Source organism: Schistosoma haematobium, chromosome 3 (genome assembly GCF_000699445.3).
Source record: "Schistosoma haematobium chromosome 3, whole genome shotgun sequence".
Taxonomy (NCBI): Eukaryota; Metazoa; Platyhelminthes; class Trematoda; order Strigeidida; family Schistosomatidae; genus Schistosoma; species Schistosoma haematobium.
Window position 1 is genome coordinate 2331896 of NC_067198.1, and position 22796 is coordinate 2354691.

General features: G+C 39.4%; 1 protein-coding gene across 1 annotated transcript; it reads left to right on the plus strand.

Moving 5' to 3' along the window:
- The first annotated feature begins 12633 nt into the window (after nucleotides 1-12633).
- MS3_00004787 (uncharacterized protein) lies at nucleotides 12634-19111 on the plus strand. The gene is made up of 3 exons (XM_051212758.1): nucleotides 12634-14570; nucleotides 14603-14806; nucleotides 17080-19111. Exons 1-3 carry the CDS (start codon nucleotides 14328-14330, stop codon nucleotides 18523-18525), a joined length of 1893 nt encoding a protein of 630 aa, XP_051068672.1. The 5' UTR covers nucleotides 12634-14327; the 3' UTR covers nucleotides 18526-19111.
- Nucleotides 19112-22796: the final 3685 nt, after the last annotated feature.

Here is a 22796-nt window from a genome sequence, read left to right on the forward strand (position 1 = left end):
AGCTGAAGGCGCTCGGTCAGGCATCCGCACCAGATCACGTGTGGTAACGCCGTGCTCAACATCAACCGCAATCGCTAGCCAGATTAGATCAGAGAATTCCGATATATTGGTCATCGCCAAATATACTCTTCCGATCTCCTCGACTCTGTCTTTTGATTTCTCTTGGTGGGAACGAAATATATTAGAAGGTGTTACTGGTAGAAGCGTTGTGAAACACTGAATACCTGTGACATCATCATTGGTGAGACCGTCGTGATCTGGTACACCTAATTGCAACTGTGAGTCTGTTCCTTTTTGGGATTTTTATATATCATTGCCTTATTTTTTATTTTTTTTTTGAACATTGTGATTTTTTTCGTGTTTTTTCTTGGATATATATATATTTTCCCCTCGTTCATTATTGTACTTCATATTTCATCATGACTGAACAGACACCTAAAGTACTCAAGCTTAAGACCTTGTCCCCACCTTCGTTTCAACTGATGCCTTTCTGGCCCGACAACATCGAAGCCTGGTTTTGCTACGCAGAAGCCGACTTCTCCGAGCACGGCGTGATCGACAAACGTGCACAATTCCTCGCAGTAGTCAAGGCACTACCGCGCGAATTCAACAGGTACGTAACACCTAGTATGTTTACTAGTGATGTTTCCGAACCTTACGAAATCTTAAAACGCTCGATTCTTAAACGAGGAGACCTAACCGATCGACAAAAGTTAGATCAACTCTTCAATAACATCGACCTGCAACACGGTTCTGCGACAGACATGTTGCAACGGATGAGAGAGGTTATAGGCCCAAGAACTTTCGACGAAAATCTATTCAAACAACTCTTGTCAAAACTTCCCCAACAGGTGCAAGCAGTTCTGGTCTCGTTCCAGAACAACGCCTTAGACGAGCTAGCTGCATCTGCCGACCGCATTCTAGAAATTACGAAACCTACTACCGAGGTATTTTCAGTCAAAGAAAAGCCTCAAACGACTCAGAATGATATAACCGACTTATGTCACACACTCACGCGTTATCTTAGTCTTCGTGCCGACCGTAAGAGATCGCGCACACCACGTAGAAGCATTTCTCGTAAGCGATCTGTCTCTAGACCACGAGAGACAGATAACCTCGACTGGTGCTGGTATCATAACCAGTATGGAAAGTTTTCCAGAAATTGCAGAAAACCCTGCAATTTTCCCAACACGAAACCGACTGATTCGAAAAACAACTCGGGAAACTTCCAAGCTGGCACGCGTTAACGGCAACCGTAGCCGGCGAACATAGCCGTCTGTTATACGTCACAGATGTGACAACGAGAGTTCGCTACCTCGTCGATACTGGCGCAGAAGTTAGCGTTCTCCCAGCGTATCCTAACGACCGACTTCACGAATTGACTCTAAGCTTACAGGCGGCAAACGGAAAACCGATCGCTACGTATGGCAAAAGGTACGTTTACCTCAACGTGGGTTTACGCAAACCCATCCACTGGATTTTCGTCGTTGCAGATGTTTCTATGCCAACCATTGATATGGACCTTCTACAACACCACAATCTGATCATCGACACTCGCAAACGGAGGCTAGTAGACGGAAACACTAATTTGTCCGTTTGCGTAACTTCTTTTACTGGTTGCAGAGTATCCCCAGTCACAGTTAAGCATATGATAGACCCACTCTATCAACCACTACTCGATAAGTACCCTGGGATACAACAAACTCAACCGAAACTACCGTGTGTAACCAGCAACGTGACACATCACATCACGACTACAGGACCACCTGAATTTTCTAAAGCACGCCTACTAGCTCCTGAAAAGCTGAGGTTGGCGAAAAACGAGTTCGACCATATGATAGACTTAGGAATCATACGACCGTCAAGTAGCCCATATGCATCTCCGTTGCACATGGTCCCTAAAAAGGACAGCAACGATTGGCGTCCAACTGGCGACTATCGGCGATTGAACGCGAAAACCATTCCCGATCGTTACCCGTTGCCTCATATTCACGATTTGACAGCTACCTTGAAAGGTACAACTGTCTTTTCGAAAATCGACTTGGTTAAAGCGTATAACCAAATCCCTATGGCTACTGACGACATACCGAAAACAGCTATCATAACTCCCTTCGGACTCTATGAATTTTTGCGAATGCCTTTCGGTCTAAGGAACGCTGCTCAAACATTCCAAAGATTCATAGACGACGTTTTTCGAGGTCTCAACTTCGTACACGCGTATGTTGACGACTGTCTAATCGCAAGTCCGGACAGAGAAACACATCTCAAGCATCTGGATCTTGTTTTCGGACGATTACAAAAACATGGCATTACTGTAAACGTTCAGAAATGCCAATTCGGAACCGACTCATTAGACTTCCTGGGACACACTATCGATGCTCAAGGTATCCGACCCCTTAGAACCAAAGTGGCGGCCATTCTGGATTACCCAGAACCGACCACCGTCAAGCAATTACTCACGTTCAACGGCCTCGTAAGTCTCTATAGACGTTTCATACCCAAATGCGCATTACTTATGAAACCTCTGACCGACCAACTTCGTGGAAATGCGAAATCCATTAATTTGGACGACACCGCACGAAAAGCATTCTCTACAGTTAAGGAACTGATTGCTAAAGCAACAATGCTCGCACATCAGGACACCCGAGCACCCATTAGCATCGCAGTAGACGCATCCGACTCAGCAATCGGAGGAGTCTTACAACAATGGGTTAACAACTCCTGGCAACCCTTGGCATTTTTCTCTAGAAGGTTGCTAGACACCGAATCGAGGTACAGCACATTCGATAGGGAACTCCTAGCTATGTATTGTGCTGTACGGCATTTCCAACACTATATCAAAGACCGTGAATTCACTCTTTTCACGGACCATAAACCGCTCACTTTCTCGTTAAGCTCTCCTTCTAACAAGTACTCTCCCCGTGAGTCTCGACAACTGGACTACATTTCGCAGTTTACTTCAGATATTCAACACATCTCTGGAGCAAACAATGTAGTTGCAGACGCTTTATCTCGTATAACTTCCTTGAACAGTTTCCAAGGAATCGACCTTCTTAAACTCGCCGAGCTTCAAAAAGAAGACAGTGATCTTCAGCACGAGTTATCGTCCACAACACTTAAACTACGCATCAAACAGATTGGAACAGGTAAAGAAACCTTACTTTGTGACACATCTACAGGTAGGGATCGCCCAATCGTGCCGAAACATTATCGACGCAATGTCTTCAACACATTGCACAAACTTTCGCATCCAGGTGTTCGTGCAACCATCAAGCTTATAGCAGAAAGGTTTTGCTGGCCTGGAATGAATAAAGACGTGAGGGAGTGGGCACGCTCCTGTGTAAGCTGCCAAAAATTTAAGGTTATCAGACACAATAAATGTCCCTTAGGCTCGTTTAAAACTCCCGATGCTCGTTTCGACCATGTTCATCTGGATTTGGTAGGACCCTTACCAGATTCAAATGGATACGCTTACCTCTTAACCTGCGTAGACCGTTTCACTCGATGGCCAGAAGCAGTACCTATCAAGGACATCACTGCTGAAACCGTGGTCCGCACCTTCGTCGAACGATGGGTAGCAAACTTCGGCTGCCCTTCAACCATCACTACAGACCGCGGACGTCAGTTTGAATCTGAACTTTTCCGTCGTCTGACCACACTTTTAGGAAGCACTCGCTTCCGAACGACCGCCTACCATCCACAAGTAGACGGGTTGGTAGAACGTTTTCACCGACAACTGAAAGCTTCACTATCAGCTGCAAACGTTTCACAGTGGACCGACGCTCTTCCACTCGTCTTACTAGGTATCCGCAATGCAGTGAAAGCTGACATTGGATACACTGCGGCTCAACTCGTTTATGGAACGACACTTCGACTTCCAGGAGAATTCGTGGATCCTTCGTGCTCTTCGATGAACATGGATCTAACCTCCTACACGAACAGGCTTACAAACGCAATGCGTTCAGTTAAACCTGCTTCCACTCGACCTCAATCAACTGATGTTTTCGTTCAACCTGACTTTTGATATAGTACACACGTTTTCGTTCGTCGAGACTCGCATCGACGACCATTCGAATCAGCATACGAAGGACCCTTCAAAGTTCTTCAACGTGAATCTAAGTACTATATAGTCGATGAGAACGGAACCAACGATAGCATCAGCATCGATCGCTTAAAAGCAGCGTATTTAAAGGGAAATCCTATCTACGTGGATTTTCCTTCGGTACAATCGAACGACACGACTCCGACACTTATAATACCTCATCCGACAACCAACACACACGATGATACTTCGACAGTATCCGAAAATAAACTTAAAACGACGCGTTCTGGAAGAAGGGTGAGATTTCCAGAACATTTAAACGACTATTGCACGTAAGGCACTTCTCGACATTTTATATTATTTTTTTTAAAAAAAAATTTAATATGCCTATATGTTTATATTTTTATTTAAAAAAAACAAAAAAAACAAAAAAAATTTTTAACGCTATTACGTGTGCTTGAGTTTATTTTCCATTTTTTCGCCGACATTGTGTTTTTACGCACATACGAGTGTATTTCGACATGCACTTACATATTCTTTTTTCTTTTCCAGGACGGCTGGAAAAGAACGATGCAGTTTACGAGGAGTCGAAATTTTCGTTGTAACTTTTTCTTTATTTACTATGTTGTACCTCGGTCCCATATAGTAAGGAAAGACGACCAGACGCTGCTAAATTTAGTAAGCTATCAGAAGAGTGTTTACCAACGACAAACTCGTTGGGTTTAAACTTCTGGCTGGCCACGTCTTAGGGTCGTCACTGCCCCACTAGGGGGGGAGTGATCTGTAGCGGTAAATAAATCCCCAAAATAAATAGCTCTGTAAGTTTTCGACATTGGATGCTGACCATATGTTTTAGTTGACTCATCTAGCTGAAGGCGCTCGGTCAGGCATCCGCACCAGATCACGTGTGGTAACGCCGTGCTCAACATCAACCGCAATCGCTAGCCAGATTAGATCAGAGAATTCCGATATATTGGTCATCGCCAAATATACTCTTCCGATCTCCTCGACTCTGTCTTTTGATTTCTCTTGGTGGGAACGAAATATATTAGAAGGTGTTACTGGTAGAAGCGTTGTGAAACACTGAATACCTGTGACATCATCACCATGAACATTACATCCACAGTAATATTTTCGTCATTTCCTTCAGCTCGATCTTCTCTTGTATTGAGCAAATTTGTCAACCATGAAAGGCCTACCGTAAAACCTAGTTGTTCCCTCGATAAAAGATTGTTCCGTCCCATATAGTTATAAATAGCCATCCGAATATCCAATTCCATTAGTTTGACAACCACACTAGTTAGACTAACCGTTCAGTAGTTACAAACCAAATCTCTGCCCCCAGACTTATACACTGAACTGGTTGTTGTATCTTTCCTGTCTCTTGGAAGCCTGAATTGCCACAGAGACATCTCGAGCAGTATGTCTAGAGGTTCAGCAATTACGTCCGGCAGGCCTTTCATAATCCCTGGATGAATATTGTCAGGACCACCGAACTTATCGTGTTTGAGACGTTGGAGCAATCGTAAGGCAGTTCCTCTCTCAATAATTAGAGGATTCATCGACAAGCTGATATTATCATAATTAATTGTTGGTCTTTCCCCATAGCAGGGAGAAAATACTTTGCTAAAATATTCTGATAAAGCTCTGGCATTTGTTGGCATTCTTAGCAACGTCTATGGATTTTCTTCTATGACAAGTAGTAGGGTCCCATCGCTCCCTAAAGTTAGCCTCTTTATGTACGAGAATAAACAAGTAGTTCCCTAGCTTCGTCAATAAATCGCCCTGATCACCTTCATTATATAAATTACATAAATCGAACAAATTTAAAGTAGAGAGGCGAGTGTATATATGCGAGCGCATACAGAAGCAAATGTATAGTCAAATCGAATCAAGGCTCAGATAGGAAAGGCAAAGTCTAATAATAGGATCTGAGTATATATATATATATATATCGAAAACGGAACAACTCATTGGGGAATGTTAAAGTGATTGACATTTTAGCTAGAGAGATATGTGCGTAGACTGTCACATGTGATAATAACAGTACAAAGAAAGACAAACGGTTACTTTTCGAATAACATTGTCTCATAAATAAGTTAATAGAAGGGCTTGACAAAAATTAACCTTATCAAAATCGGTTGTAGGAGAAGTGCCATCACCCTTTCGGGCTATTTTTGCAATCTCCAAACAATCATTGTTCATAAGGTCATCTACTCTTACTTGCCAACGCATTACAAGCGTTCTTAGTTTTACAATTAACTGATCTATACTGTTCTGAGCTTGGGGAGATGAAGATCTAAGTAGTTTCCTGACTTGTTTAGTTATCCATGATGGACAGTTGTTTGATCCATGAGATACTTAGCATGGTACAAACGGATAAGTAACTAAACTAAATGTCGTGCTTCCTGAACTGTTGAGCTAGTATTTACCAGCCAGTCTGTTGTTGCGACCCGCTCATAAATGGCCAGTATGTTTGCTCTCAGCACATTTGGGTGAGGCTTAACCTGGCAGTATATCATGTCACAAGCCCTGAACATGAATGATGAAACAGCATGATAACTGTACGTTAGTGATAAGAGAATATTTAGATGGGCGATATCCTCGGTTTCATGAGTGATTACGAATTCTAGCAAAGATCCTTGGTTCGGATACTTGTTATACTAAGGTATTCCTCATTACTGTTATCATGAACCTGTGGCGGTATTGCTTTCTAACAAAACCATCATTGAAGCTGAGCGCATAATTGCAGAGAAAATATACATTTAACATGTAACGCGGAAAGTCAACAATGGTGAACGTGAGAACAACCGATCTGTATGTTATGGCTGAGCCATGACTGGACGAGTTGGTACAGAGAATTATTTGACTTTCACGTAAGATCTTATAGATTGAGTAGTCACATCATAAGAAATCTACATTTATTGGATTAGGTCTATTGTTACAGTAACAAATATAAATGTACTAATACGAACTAGAAAATAATCCAACACTGTCACTATAATGGACTACAACTAAATACAATTAAGACTGGCCACTGAAATAAAGTGCATTGTGCCGTGATGTGCAACATGTCTGAACTGATAAAAGGCTGGAGTATAAGGCCGGATGAGTGTTTGGTTATTTCGGAGGAATGACAGAGGAATGTTAAACTTTCGCTAACAATAGAAATATTTGTATCATCAAAGTTTCAGAGGGTTCATAACATTTTGCAGACACAGCCGTGTTGATATCATAAAGCTTTTAAATATTTGCTTAGCATTTTTATAATTCTAAAGATGATAAGATTTTTACGATAGTGTATTAAGGTGGCAAAACATTTGGAGTCGAAAGAATGTGGTTGTCAATACAAGTCCTTGAAGATGCCACATGTATTTGGAGTTTGACAAGGCTTTAACCAGTAATATCTTATACTATGAACCATACCCACCAACTGAAATCCAAAGACAGGGAAGGAGGTTCATAGATATATTGGATATGCTATCAATATATCGAGAATCGACTGATTTAGGCTGCTTAGCGATTGCAGGGTATGTTGAGCACGGCGTTCCCACTCGTGATCTGGTGCGGATGCATGACCAAGCCCCTTCAGCTAGGTGAGTCCATTAAAACTAATGTGGTCAGCATCCAATGTCGAAGACTTACAGAGATATTTGTTTGGATGATTTATTTACCGCTACATTCTGCTGATGGACGATTTAGTCTTTGGTTATCCTTGTAGACGGTATGTTAAAAGCACACAAAAAGTGGAAGAAGTAAACGATGCTCTCGTTCAAGTACTTTATATCAGTATCACTTTGCATAAATGCTGGTATTTGGGTAACTAAATTTTTGAAAACATACATGCCGTTTATTGTAGGCCTTCACACAAGGTTAAGTACCATTTGACGTACACTCAACGAAAACTGGGACTTAAATACGCTTTAGAAACTTTTTCTTCAAAATTTTGGACTAAGAAGACTGTCTTTGACATTAATATTTATTAGCTACAACCACTCTTCAGCTAAAAAGGTAAGTGAATTGTGCAAGTCAGTGTCATTAATAAACCACATTGTTGCTCCTAAATGTTGGTTCTTTTGTTTTACTTTATTCATCATAGGCGTAAATTTGGATGCAAAGTAAATGATTTTGAAACTTCAATCAGAATAAACAAATGTCAGTGGTCTCAAAACTGTAAAACCGCGTTGGCGGTTGATTTGATCAAAACCGATACAAGTGCAACTCGAATCAGTGTGGAGAATAATGTGACTTCTACGTAAGATCTTTTAGATTAGGTAGTCACGAGGTGACTAATCTACAAATCTCGAATTCAGTCTACCACTATAGTAGAAAGGATAATGCATTAATATCGAATTAGACCATAATTCTACGGGTTGACATGTTCGGGAACGTCCGTAAGTGGTGCCTCAATGTACATTAGGTTCAGTGGGACTTGTCTATTCCTCACTTCTCTAAAGTGATCTAATCACTTGTTCCACTGAGATCAAACCTCAGTGGTTAGTTTGACCGTTCTTTTTGATTGACCTCTCTGGTTCATTGAGACTGCCCAAGAGATTCTCCTTTGCATCATAGTTATCTCATATTTTCGTCTCCTTATTTGTCTGCTGTGGTTGCTAGGTATGCCACATATTACCTCTAACGGGTTCTAACGCTGACATTCAATTGTTAGTTTGCTTTCGTACATTCAGTCTGCACTGAAGCTTCCTCTAGCTCCGTTCGGTCATTGTTGGCTGCCGTCCTCTTGTTTTCAGTTCCTCAACTTTTCTGTGATAGCACGTTCAGGGTCGCGAAGTTATTTCCTGCAATGAGCTGGACAGAGTTACGGTGGGAGGGATAGTTGTACGCGTTCGTTTCCTCCTAATAGCTCAAACCAGTTTTCCGCCGTCCGGTATACATTGAGCGTACCTTACTACTGGTGAACACAGATACCCACCAATCAATTAAACATTCCATATTTAGGAGGTAGCTCAATTTCTGTTCACTTAGAATCAGGAACAAGCAACGGTCATCAAACATTAGGTTACCTAACGGTTTCTAACAGACATAAAAGTGGCCTACAGAAACCATGAAACTGACACAATGAATTAAGAATGACCGCATGTATCTGATGCTTTTTATGTTACACAAGTATTACTATAACGCTCCTAATAAATGGTTGTAAATGAATCAAAGGAATTTTTATATTTACTGAAATGTTCTGTTCAAAATCTATAGTTTTTGGGCAATGAGAACTTCCACAGCTTATCACTGTTAGGACGTTTAATACAGGCTCTACTGATATACACTTAACGAGTTCATGAACGCTTACGAAAACTATATCTCAACACCTACCAACAAACCTCATTTTCCAGGAAGATTGAAAATAAAAGGGTAAATAGTGAGTGTATAACAACTTAAGTTGATTTGTTAAGGGTTGACATCAAAGTTTCAAGTAAATTTCAGAACATTATGGCTCAGGTACTCATTCGCTCCCTTACTTTGTATAGGTTTTGTATTTTCTATTGTTTTATATCGAATGTTGAAAAGCTTTGTGTGTTTTAAAAGATAACCTCACGCTCCACTGAAACATCCGGTATCTAAATAAAAACATTCACCACCAGTCTAGTCACTTCTACCAATAGAACGTGGGGAGGGTAACCACCGGCACGAAAGGGGTAGCAAAGGAGCCACGTCAACATTTTGTTCGATTTATCATGCAACATTTAAATATTGGTGAAGACAGCTGTGTACTGCTAAAGTTATCAGGCCATCAGAATATCAAATCTCAACAGCCAGCTCATTTATTATTATTATCATCAGATTTACTCAATATTATGTTTTTGGTGCAATATAGAATTCTCAGAGCAAAGTATTTGATTCCGAATTGTTTTTGGGGATATTTTAGGGCTTTCATTATCTCACTATGAAGGTGGGGGCAAATGTCATGGTAAATAGGCGTTCTAAACAGTGATAACGTCCATTAATTTTTCGTTGATATTACTCGTTAAAGAGCTGGGTCAAACATCTTGTTCAAATCCCTTCACAATTTTTATGAGCACCCAGCTCTAGAAGGTCAATGTAGAATCCATAGGCTCATCTTTCTATAGCTCTATAGCTCTATAGCTCCTCATCATCAGTTTCCCTTTATTTATTTTAGAATATCACTCTTGAATCGTCATCATACCGGAATCTCTCGACTGTCAAATCTAGAATATCCCCACCCTTTAGTTCCTATCACCTGCGTAACGTACTCATTCCATACATCCTGAAGATGAAGAACATCTACCTGTACGACTTTGCAAGTATATCGTAATGAATCTGCCGATAACCTGATGCGCATGTCCATAAATACTTCTAGATGAGCAATTTTTCGTAACGTAGAATATCAGATACTTTCGTCAACGGTAGTTGAGATAGAAACGAACGGAAAAAATGTAAGACTCAACAGAAATATAAAATCTTCAAGCAGCTATGAGGAACAAGATATTAGGCGTACGTTCCAACTAAGAAAGTTATAGGGTCTGTGACGTAAATTATCAAACCGTTGGCTGCTGTTAACAACAGGGAAGTAAACTAAAGATACTGAAATACCTTACTTACTTACTTACGCCTGTTACTCTTAATGGAGCATAGGCCGCCGACCACCGATCTCCAACCCACTCTATCCTCGGCCTTATTTTCTAGTTCTATCCAACTGCTGTTCATTCTTATCATGTTTGTCTCCATTTGTCGGTGTATTTAGTTCTTTTTTGGTCTTCCGCTTCTCCTTTGACATTGACGATCCCAATCGAGAGCTTGCCTTATAACGCAGTTGGGTGCTTTCCTCAGTGTGTGTCCTATCCACTTCCAACACTTCTTCCTGATTTCTCCCTCTACCGGAATCCAGTTTGTCCTCTCTCGCAGTAGGTTGCTGCTGATAGTGTCTTGCCAGCGGACCCGAAGTATTTTGCGTAGACAACTGTCGATAAACACCTGTATCTTCTGGATGATGGCTCTCGTAGTTCTCCAGGTTTCCGCCCCATACATTAGAACTGTTTTTACATCTTCCAAATCTTCTCCGTCAATTGAGATTGGATTGGTGCATGCTGTGTTGTATCGGAGAATCTTGCTTTTTCCTTTGTGTACATTGAGAACTGCTAATCGTAATTACCTAGCTTGAGTGAACTGTACTCTGCTGAGACAAACTCAGCCAGAACTAATGTAGTTATCCAGGTAACGAGGACGAAACTAGACACAATTTAAAAATTTCGAAACAAGATAAATACTGTATAATTCAAATCTGCTTTCACCCTCACTCTATTTTTATAAATTCAATCAGTCATTTAGAAATAATGGAATTTAATGCAACTAAACGTTCAAGGTTTTCCTCCCATAGCAGTCTGATAAATTCTCATCTTTGGCCGCATATTGTTCTGAACGCAAATGAAGAAGCTTTCACTTAACGGGCTTCCATAACCAATAGCAGCGGATTACCAATATCTCTAAGTAAGGACCTAGATATATTAACAATAAGAGAGAAAAAAGAAAACGATTAGTAAATCATGGTGAAATACCATCCTTAGTCCTCAAGACTATGTCAAGTTTTCTCTTAAAGGTGTCCTGCGAAATCGCTAAGACTAGCTAAGTCGTCAGCGAATGACAACATTTAACTCCTCTTAAGGAATAGAAATGGTGTCTACAGTCCGTTCTGCTGTTTTGAGTCTCCATTTTCTGGGTGTCACCCCTAAGGTTTGTGTTGTGACTAAGTCTGAATAGGTGTTTGAGGGGATGCACAAAAGTTTTTAAGATGCTCTAAGTCGCCGCTGAAACGCCCGTACTATGAGGGCAAAAGGTTTAGAGACTGGAGGCGCCCACCACAAGACTTGAATTTGAGTTCCCGAACTGATTTCGTGGCTCGCTGTTGGATAAGTTCCAGAGTTTCCTCATCTTTTTTAGTGAAGGAGGAAATGTTACGTTTCGGCACTCTAAATGAGTTCTAATAAAACCGTTGAAGATTAAGTGGAAAGTCATTTCATCGAAATGGCCGAAAGTGATCTTCAGTGTTACCAGTGCAAGGTTTACCGGAATAGCGTTTCTGTCTCAGTTAGCGTAAGACTTCGGATCGTAGGGTACCAACACTCCTAGATCATTTCATCTTTGGATACCTCTAGCAAGGAGTTACATGAGCTGTATTCGTAGTCTGCAACATGTCTCGGATGAACTACCTTACACCTGGAAGTATTAAAGGTAAGTCCGTTGTTATCTGCCCAACTGTGATGTTAAGTCAGATCATCCAGAAGTGCCAGTTTATCCTCTTGGTTGCATACATCTTTCTACCGAGGTCAGCAGGTTGGTTATACAACAGTGACTTTCTATGAAACCTTGCTATTGGGGTGAAAAGAAGTTTATGGGTAGTAAGTAGTCGTATAGTCCGTCGCATATCAGGGGCTCCATAATTTTTGTGAGTGTAAAGAGAAGTGATTTATTTATTACTCTTTAGGATGCTTTAACTTGACAGGATTAAATTAAATTGAGAAAACGATAGAATTTGAATAGTTAAAATTGCTAAGACCGCAAACCATGCTTCGACTTCTGTCATTTATGAACAACCCAGGTCTTTGATTTCAGCTGCAAACCGCCGCGACCTTGTGACTCGTTTGAAGTTATACTCTCTAGCGGTTAAACCATGTGCTTGTGCTTTCGATCCCAGGATCCCCATAATTTGAGGCTTATGTTACTGATGGTTGCTGTTTATTATTCTCTTTAATAAAAGCAAGTGCATTGTGTACGCTTGCTGTGTCGTCGACTTACCTTTTCCTTTCACTTATTCCAGTCCTCGCCCATGCTACTCTGCATGCTTCGGTTGTACAAAGTACCTTCTGGCTAAACATAAACGACTACAACTCTCCTACTGGACCGTTTCATGAAGTACCTTGCGGTATTTCCACTCACTGAGTTAAATTCATATTTTCAATCGATTTCAACACATCAAGACTACTGTTTTTACTTTAATTGAACTACTTTCAGTTACAAAGGATTGTTCGAGAGTTGTTTAAGTGTTTAGATAAAAATCGGATTCTTCCTAAAAAGCAGCATTGATTTATAACAGGTTATTCATGTCTCGCAAACTTACTAGTAGCCCTTGAGTACTGGTTAGCTCCTGAAAATCAAATGTTGGCCAAGTAATATTGGCACCGGGGGCAACTTATATGTGTTGGTAATAAATTTCTTAGTTGGGCGTCAACATAAAATACGAGTTTGTCCCAAGTTGTTCAGCAGTGAGACTGTTTGGCAGAGTGCCTCAGTGCAGTTTTGGGGCCAATGTTGTTTCTACGGTATACAGGTAACTTTCCTAGTCTATCTGTTTTGTTATATACGGAGGATACCAAAATTTGGAGAGCGATAAAAAAAATGGTGACAGTTTTAAGCTTCATAATGACCTGCAGAAATTATGTGTATAGTCTAAAACTTAGCTGTTGCCGATAAATGCGTTGTAGTGCATTATGGTGTACATGGGTCATCGGATTGAAGATACATACACGGTGAATAACATTGAGCTACCTGTTGTCCAGATACAACGACCTAGTAGTCATCGTTAGCCAAGACTTAGAAACTACTGCATACTATCCTGCGGTAATTGAAAAAGGTTCTGTAACCATATGTTCAATACATAAACCATTTAGCCATTTCGATACTAAAAGATTTTTGAATTCATATTCAGTGTTCGTTCGCCCTAAATTTGTGAATCGCATGCAAGCAGCTAGCCCTTGCTTAAAAAATACAACGGGCTGTTGTAAAAGGTTCAAAGAACTGTAGCTAAGCTGATTTCCAGGACCGAAAGGCTCCTGTATGACAAAAAACGAGGTAAACTAGTCCTGTTTCCTTTGTCTAGTAGAATGACCAGAGGTGAATTGATCATAGTTTTTAAACTCACGATAAATTTGCGTTTGATAAGCCTTCATTTTTCTTATTTTCTAATACAGAATTCACGAGGACACTAAAACTTCATCTGATTATCGACTTTCTTATCGAATCATCAGGGAATGGAAATCCCTAACTCAATACGTGTTTGAAGCTTTGTCGACGTTTTCAAGAGAAAGGTAGATCAACCGAGACCACTATTCCCAGGAATAACACGAGCTATCTGTCCTTTCCAAACAAAAACTTGACATCAACCTACCAAAGGAGTTCTAAGTTATTTTTGTGAAATTGAGTTGATGGTTGTTTCTTTTTTTTTATGCAAACAGTTCAATTTTGGTCACAAGATTATACAATTGGTTGATCGATAATCTATCCCACAGAATCTAGTTTCTCATTATACTTCAAGATGTTGGTTTTAGCAGTGTGTCTGGGACTTTTTAGTACCTTCACTGTTTTAGTAGTCAGGTTTTTTTATTTGAAAGTCCAGTGTTGGTTTTGTGGGCATACTGCCTTCACATCGTGGAGTAAAAAGACATCGTTTGTTTGTCAACAATGTGGTCAGTATAATGGATTTAAAAGTGATGGTGATTACAACAAAGTTATACCATCTCAGTTCATTGCCGAGTTAAATCCAGTTAATTTCAATAAGGTGAGACCTATATTTACCCTTGATCTCTTTAGGCTCACGGTACGTTTTCATCACATTCTGATGTATTGTGCCCGGACTGTACACGTAATCAAAATACTATTGTCCAAAAGTTGTCGGAGTATACCCCGAAAAACGACAAGTCGGATGAGGAAATAAAAGAATACACTCGCCTGCTGGAGTTGGAATATGGTTTGTGTTCAAGTTGCTATCGAAAAGTTAATAATAAACTTAGGCAGGTAGGTTGCAATTTTTTATTGCATATATATTACATAGAGGTCACTCAAATCTAATAATTTATTTTAATGACTACTGTTAACGTTTATGATTTTATTGTCATTTTGTGAGGGTAAAACCTCCCACCCATTTGTATCCCCTTATCTAACAGTAAGTGCAATGCAGAGAACTGTAAAGAATTGGTGGTTTGTTTTTGAAGGAACCAGATGTTTTCGGGCGGTCGCCAAATAGAATGACCTTTAGGGACGTGTTGTTTTTCATTTCAACAAATTAAGTATCTATTCATATCGTTACTTTTTAAAGTACCTGGATTTTTAAGGTCTAGTTTATTAAAGCATACCGCCACCACAGTCTCGAATGTTGAGCCTCCTGTGTTGCACTATTGAATAAGAAAGTGCATTAATATCAGTTGTCAAATTCTAAGACATGAGTTTACTAGTCTCAATCATAATTATCCCAATTTTCTGGCCATTAAAATGTTCCATATGAGCATTCTTCGTTGAAAACACGTTACTGTAGTTCCTGAATAAATCCATCAAACGTCAAGCAACAATCTACGAATTCATAAAAATACTGGAACAACTTGCCTTCGAAGGGATAAGACTAATAGAGCTACAACTGAAATTCCCCGATTTATCCTGCTTTATTTGCTTTTGTTCTTTTTGACAAATGTCAAGACTGAAATAGTTTGAGACTAGATCGTGTTTTACCTCATTTCTGTCGTATTATATAACGCTACCTCTTTTGTCCCATAAAATAGAAATTTCGATAACTGTTCATCTGTGCCAGCTTATAATTGGCTTCTCAGCGCCTGAACTGTTCTGAAACTTCTAATTTTTATATAGTATCGTTGTTATGACTTGTTCGTTTTTACGGTGCTTTCAAGCGGAAATAAAACTGACAGTTCCACTTGCACTTCTATTTACCGTACTACAGCTTTGCGACGTACTAACATTAGTGCTGGTTGCGTCAGATTAATATGGTTAGATTGTCTGGACAGATGCTATATTAACCATCCACCTATTTAACAGGTTCCAATAAGTGAAGTATTCTTTGAATAAAACTATGGTGCTCGATAGTAGAAGAGATTTCGATGTATCACGGCCTTTGTAGGAGTTTCGGTAGAAGTAAACTACTACAATGATCTGTGAATAACATACCGACCAATTAAAAGGTGACATTTAGTCTTAAAACAATTTATGATAAGAAAGTAATAAAATTCTAGTGTATGTACAGATTTGATATGATTAGTGGATGTTTACATGTTGAATTGCTTATTATAGCCAGTAATATGAGGTTCGAGTTAGGATTCATGGTTGGCATTAAAGTGAGAGGATTTTCGGTAGCTATACTGATGCATAATGATAAAAATAGTCATATGAATTCATATCTCAAGAACTAAGTTACCTACAACAATTTATAAGTGTACCTTACCCAGTACTTTTTTATTATTTTTTGGCTCAGTGGATGAGTGCTGCATATTAAATTCTGGTTGGTTGGGAATTTTGTTTCATGCAACTCCTCTCTTTCACTGCATTTGTGGCTTTTGATTGTTATGACACTTGCGCTACATGGACATGTTCATAGCAGATAGCTGTGGATAACTCCAGCTATTTTAAATGAAATAATTTACAGCTGCACTAATATGTAACACTCGCCCACTCAATAAACAGAACAGTAACTAAAGTGTTGAACACACAAATGCCCTGGTACGTCTGAGAGTGGGAAGAATCAGCTCTCCCTCTCTAAATGCTCTCATATGGCCACGTGCATACAACCGCTGCCAGGGGAGTTCTACTCACTACCTCGCGGCATTATTGTTGTTTACAAAATTGAGAGGACGAACAACGAATTTCATGCGCTTTAACCGGGTTTATGGACATGGAGAGTTCACCTAGGGGAGTTGGAAAACTTTGATTCCAAACCAATGGTGTACATGGGCTATAGTATCCTAAGGGAATAAATGATGAATAAACCAATTATTGGTGACCGGCTACCATGGGACTATATCTCCTTATGTTTCTCCACTGCCTTGTGGATCAAACCTTTAGATCAAAGTATCCGGGTGTGAGACCCCCTAAGAAAACCACCTTTTTCGGTTCGGACACCCGGACAGTAACACAGCCCACGCACATATATACTCGGTGCCTCTTTGTACTAATGTTTATGTGTTTGAATGAATTCATAAACAAATACAAATTTAAATGACAATTACTTTACTCTGCTCTTTTCTTTTAATTATTTCATTGTTTCTTTCTCTCTCTCTCTCTAACAGTTAGATTGTAAATTATTACCAAGTTTCATTGAATGGTGGCATAATAAACAACGAACAATTTCTCTGACTAAAAATTCTATTTCATTAAAAGCTTATCGTAAAACTATTGCATGGTTTGAATTATTAATTGTTTTACGTATTATTAGTATCTTATGTTTGATATCCATTATTACTGGTCCACTTCTAATTGAAATCAGTAGACAAACATGCCTTATTCATATAACAACGAATAAGTCTTATCTATATAAATTTGTTGAATTAGTTTGCTCTGGTAATTGTCGATCTTATTCACGAAGATATTGTACTGAAATATTGACTTATTCACAACATTTCTCTCTTTCTAATATTGGTCAATTATGGTTTAATTTATTAATGTTTTGTTTACAAATAACACTTGTTGCTATGACTAGTTTAAAGCATGGTAACAAACATTATTCAATGTATTATGATGGTTTGAAATCACTCGTCTTATTGTATGATATTTCAATGCTTTTAATTTCATTGAATATTCTCTTATCATCTTCTTCAGTAAATATTGATAGTTTTAATCTAATGAATAGTATCACATGGTCTATTACTTCATTTACTCATATTACACTATTAGGTGTATTTGTTTTGTTTATTTCATTCATTATTATTATTTATGGAATTAGAATATGGTTATCATTCTTTCTTAAAGATTGTATGTCACAACAGAAAAAACTAAAAAGTACTTGGCCTAGTGATATTAAATTACCATGTTTTCAATCAACCGATAGTATAAGTTATTATTCAACACCAAGTCATTATTCTACAAATTGTACAATGAACTCTTTAAATCCAAGTAGAAAATCTCTTGAAGATGAATTAGCTGATACAAAATTATGTTCAACAAATAAATATGATAATATATTTCGACCGTCTGTTCTAAGTGGTGGCAGCGGCGGTGGTGGTGGTGGTGGTGGTGCTGGTAGTAATAATATTTCCCCTAGTGTTATTAGTTCTCAATACTCGAATGTGAATTCTCAACATTCATTTATATCTTCTAATTTATATTCAACTCGTTACAATCCAATGAAACAACACCCACCACCACCATCACAACAACAGCAACAACAACAAATGATTGAATCTTGTCGACCTGATGATGACAATTTAAGTTGTATGACAAGTATTAGTCATTATAAATCAAATAATCCTAATTGTTATACACTTGATTGTTATTCAAATAATCATTTACCTAATTATTTATCACAATCTAATATTAAACATAAAACTGTTTCATCAAAACGTAAACGACGAACTGGTCTTATACATTTTATATTATGTTTATTATTTGGTCGATTAGAAACATGGAATGATGTACGCTTAGAATTAACTTGTTTAGCAAATGCAGTATTCCTTAGTATTGTAATTTATTGTACATGTCGACTTATGTTTTGTCTTGTTAGTGTATTTGATGGTTAACAGACTTTTTGGAATTGTAATTTTAATTAGTTTTTTTTTTGTATTTGTTTATTACTGAACTGGTGTTATTTTGAAATGCCCCTGTTCATGATATACAGACGTTTGAGAAAAGATAATGCCAAGTTGTATTGATTGAATGTGAATGATCTATAAGTTGATTGACAGTGGTATTGGTTATTGGAAATTAATAAAAAAATACATTTGTACATGATTGTGCTTTGTTTTAATTTGTTCTTGTTATAACTTGTGGCCTGAGTGCCCTGCTAATGTATAACGTAATGATACCAACCCGATTAACGACGCATAAAACCCGTGAGAGGAGTCTAGAGTCCCTATTGGCCCTGCTTTGTGCTTAGCCCAACCAATTATGTCCAGAACACCAATCTCAGCTTCTGCAATATTAATCATTATATTTCAAACATACTGGGGGTATAGCTCAGTGGTAGAGCATTCGACTGCAGATCGAGAGGTCCCCGGTTCGTACCCGGGTACCCCCTTCACTTTCCCGACCGTTGTTGCTACCTTGACATGGTGGTCGGGCTTGCCTATCGTGGTGAAGCAACCGAGCTATACTGGCTGGAGAAACCGTTCCTCAAGGTCCTACCATGTCAGACAGGTCGGTTGAAGAGCGGTAAGACTAAAAGCAACAAACCCAAGGTCCGAAGGCGAAGTCGTACTGCTGACTGTACAGAGGTGTGACGGCAGTAAGGTGTTTCTTTCAGACAACCAGCATGACAGCGATGCTGCCTTCCCACAAGGAGGGGTGGGGTTAGAAAAGGTCGACCCTAAAAATGCACACCTCGCCTTATCCCTCGGATATCCGTCCCCGGCCGTAAGGTCCCAAAAACTACCGAGCTAACACAAAAATTACCCATAAAAAGGTCGTGTGTGACCGACCTCAAGCAGTTGTCCCTTGGGCACTGCGGTTACGCTCCCGGGTCACTAAGACCACCTCTAATCCAATTTCCTTTTCAGGTACCTCCAGAAGAACCCTTCGACGGTGTGGGCAACCGGGAAGTGATAACCGCCCTCATACCTCTAACAGCACTCAAGACCACTGTATTCCTAATCAACCTCTATCTTCACTTCCTATTACTCCTACATCGACTTTCACCTCTAAACTTCCTTCTTCGGCTTCCTCCTCAAATGTCGCCATAGCCAACGATTCTAGTGCTCAGAACATTGTCCCAGGTCTACTGAAACCTCGCTCCAAACTACACATTGGAGCCTTCAACGTTCGCACCCTATGTCAAATCGGTCAACAGGCTTCCTTGGCTAGAACCCTAGAATCTCGTACCATTGGTGTATGCTGTGTCTCTGAAACATGCATACAGGACTCCAGTGTGGTCATTGACTTGACCTCACCTCGGCAACACGGAGAGCCAGCGAGATACACCCTCCGTGTATCTGGTGACCTGACGGCCAGCTCTCGTGGACTGGCAGGAGTAGGGATAGCACCAAGCATGAGGGCAGAACAAGCACTGTCAGAGTGGATCCCCGTCAACAGTCGTCTATGTGCTGTTCGGCTAAACGGCTCCGTATGAACTCGGAAGGATAGGGATACACGTCGTTGCCTTTTCGTCGTTTCTGCCTACGCTCCCACTGACTGCAGCTCAGATGATGTGAAAGATGAATTTTACAGAAAGCTGTCCGAACTTCTTCAGAAAGCTAAACGCTCAGACATAGTACTCGTAGCAGGTGACTTTAATGCCCAGATAGGTAGTTTAAACCAAACAGAAAGGCATTTAGGTGGGTATTTTAGTATTCCGTCACAGCGAACAGATAATGGTGATCGTCTGCTGCAACTGTGCTCAGGCAATCGTTTATTTTTAGCAAACAAATTTTAAGCATAAGGAGAGACATCGTCTAACATGGCGACCCCCCACCAAACCAACGATGGACTCAAATAGACCATATTGCCATCAGTCATCGTTAATGAGGTATGGCAACTTAAACCGATGCATATATGTGCCTGGTCCTACGTTGTAGCTGACTGACTGACTCAAACATACTGGGTTTATATATTAACCAGACAGACCATATCGTACCAATAAAAATAGGAAACAACATTTATACATGATTTGGCCAAATGTGGCTGTGAGTGTGGGAGATAGTGATTGATAGACTGGATATAACTCGAAAATGGTTAATTGTATAATAATAGTTCATGGATCAAAATCAAGCTCATAATAAGAGGGACATGAATATGAATAGTTTAGTTATTTAACAATTATACGACAAATTATATGAATAGTATTGGTCCATAAATGGATCCCAAAAGTTACCATTCATTATGCTTATCGGGGCATAACAGTTCTGTTTAAGAAATTTCTAATTTTGTTTCGCAATTAATTAATATCAGGCGCTTCAACCGTGTTGGTGGACACAGAGAGTCCACCTAGGGGAGTTGGAAAACTTTGATTCCAAACCAGTGGTGCACATGGGCTGGCTCCAGTATCCTGAAGGAACGAATGGTGTATGAACCTATTGTTGGTGACCGGCTACCATGTGATTGCATTTCCTTACGTTGCTCCACTGCCTTATGGATCAGATTTCTAGGTCGGAGGCTCCGGGTGTGGCCCCCTAAGTAAACCACCTGTTTCGGTTTGTGCACCCGGGCAGTATCTCAGCCCTCGTACAAATCGAATGATTTATGTGGCGCATATCTATTTGGTACCTCCTTGTACCATTCATTAATATAAATAGGCAACCAAGTTGAGAGCATAGATTATCGTGGATTATACCACTGAGGATAACTATCCTCAAATCAAATAACTATCCTCCAAATGTGATGGTGATTTATTCTTGTAAGTATTATTCAAAATTGACATAATCGATGAATATAAATTTTCATTCATTTGGCTTAATGGTGATGCATGAGACTACATTTTTTTTGCGTTTTTAAGTAGACACAACAGTTTGTTTTGGTGAATATGATTGTAAGCACTTTATGCCGTGAGTATTTCATATAGTCAAATGTCATTTTTTGAAATTAGTTGATCTTCATACGATAGGGGTATTGTAATCCTTTGTGCAATACATGACCTTTTATTTTCTATGAACATTTTCATAGAGTTAAAACTTTCCGACAGTTATTCGAGACTTCTGATAGGGTAATCAAGTAGCCTGTTTTCATGATTGATCATTTGTTCATTATCGGGAAGTATTCTATGAAATCTATCGGCAGCCTGTATTATCTCAATAGAATTACTCCATTGTTTCCTTGATTATTGTTTGCTAACTGGATACCCGTCTAGTAGATTAGTCTTTTGCAATGTATATTTAATATAACTGATTGTTAGTAAAACGTTTCATCAGGTTTTCTTCATCCTTACATTAAGGAAGCCGAAGCTAGGTTCATTTTCTTACTCTAGGGTAAATTTTATCGATAGGTAACAGCTATAGATTACGTATTTAAGACATTATTCAAATTAGATTTATGATCGCAGATAACAAAAGTATTGTTTGCATACAAAACCAATCGCTTATTGCTTCCTAACTAACAATGATCCATGTTACAAAGATGCTTACGCAGATAACACACATGAAACAGTCACTTGACAACATTGTGTAACAATAATCATGAAGGTGCTGTTCTCCAGTCAACGCATAATTATCAACAGCCCAAAAGACAGACTATGGCGTTTCACTTGTTCTCTGTGTGTTTATCAGTGCACCTATTCATGTTGGGCAAGTTGTAATGGTTGTTCAGTGCGCATTTTGTGCAGGAGGGTTAAAAAAAGCTCTACGGTACATGGTTAAGGAAGCGGGTTAGTGGTTGTATGGTTTAATCGGCTTATGTTGACTGATATAAGTAGTGTATAACAACAGTCGGAAGTGGAATGCCTGCCAGCAGAAGATTAAAATGAGAAGAGGAAGGAAAGCGGAGAGTAATCGAGATAATAACAATTAGAAGAATAATGGAGTATATAGTAGACAATAGTCTAATCAACCGAGTGATTTTGTACTAAACAATTAGTTGGTTTCCTTCATCTGAGTTCTCGTTCACTACAGTCGGACTAGAAACTCAATCATAGAACGTCTTATCACGACAACCGATACAACCAAGACAGACCCATCGTTTAGTTATCTGTGAGATATCTTACTTTAACCTTCTCTATACACCGTGAAACCAGGACTTGGTGTACGAAAGAAAAGTACTCGATATCTTAATTTTCACTTATTTAACCACATTACTGAATACAATCTCATAATTATTACTCTTTTTAGTTTTCAACCGAACTCCTAAATACAAATGAAAGTTCTGTACG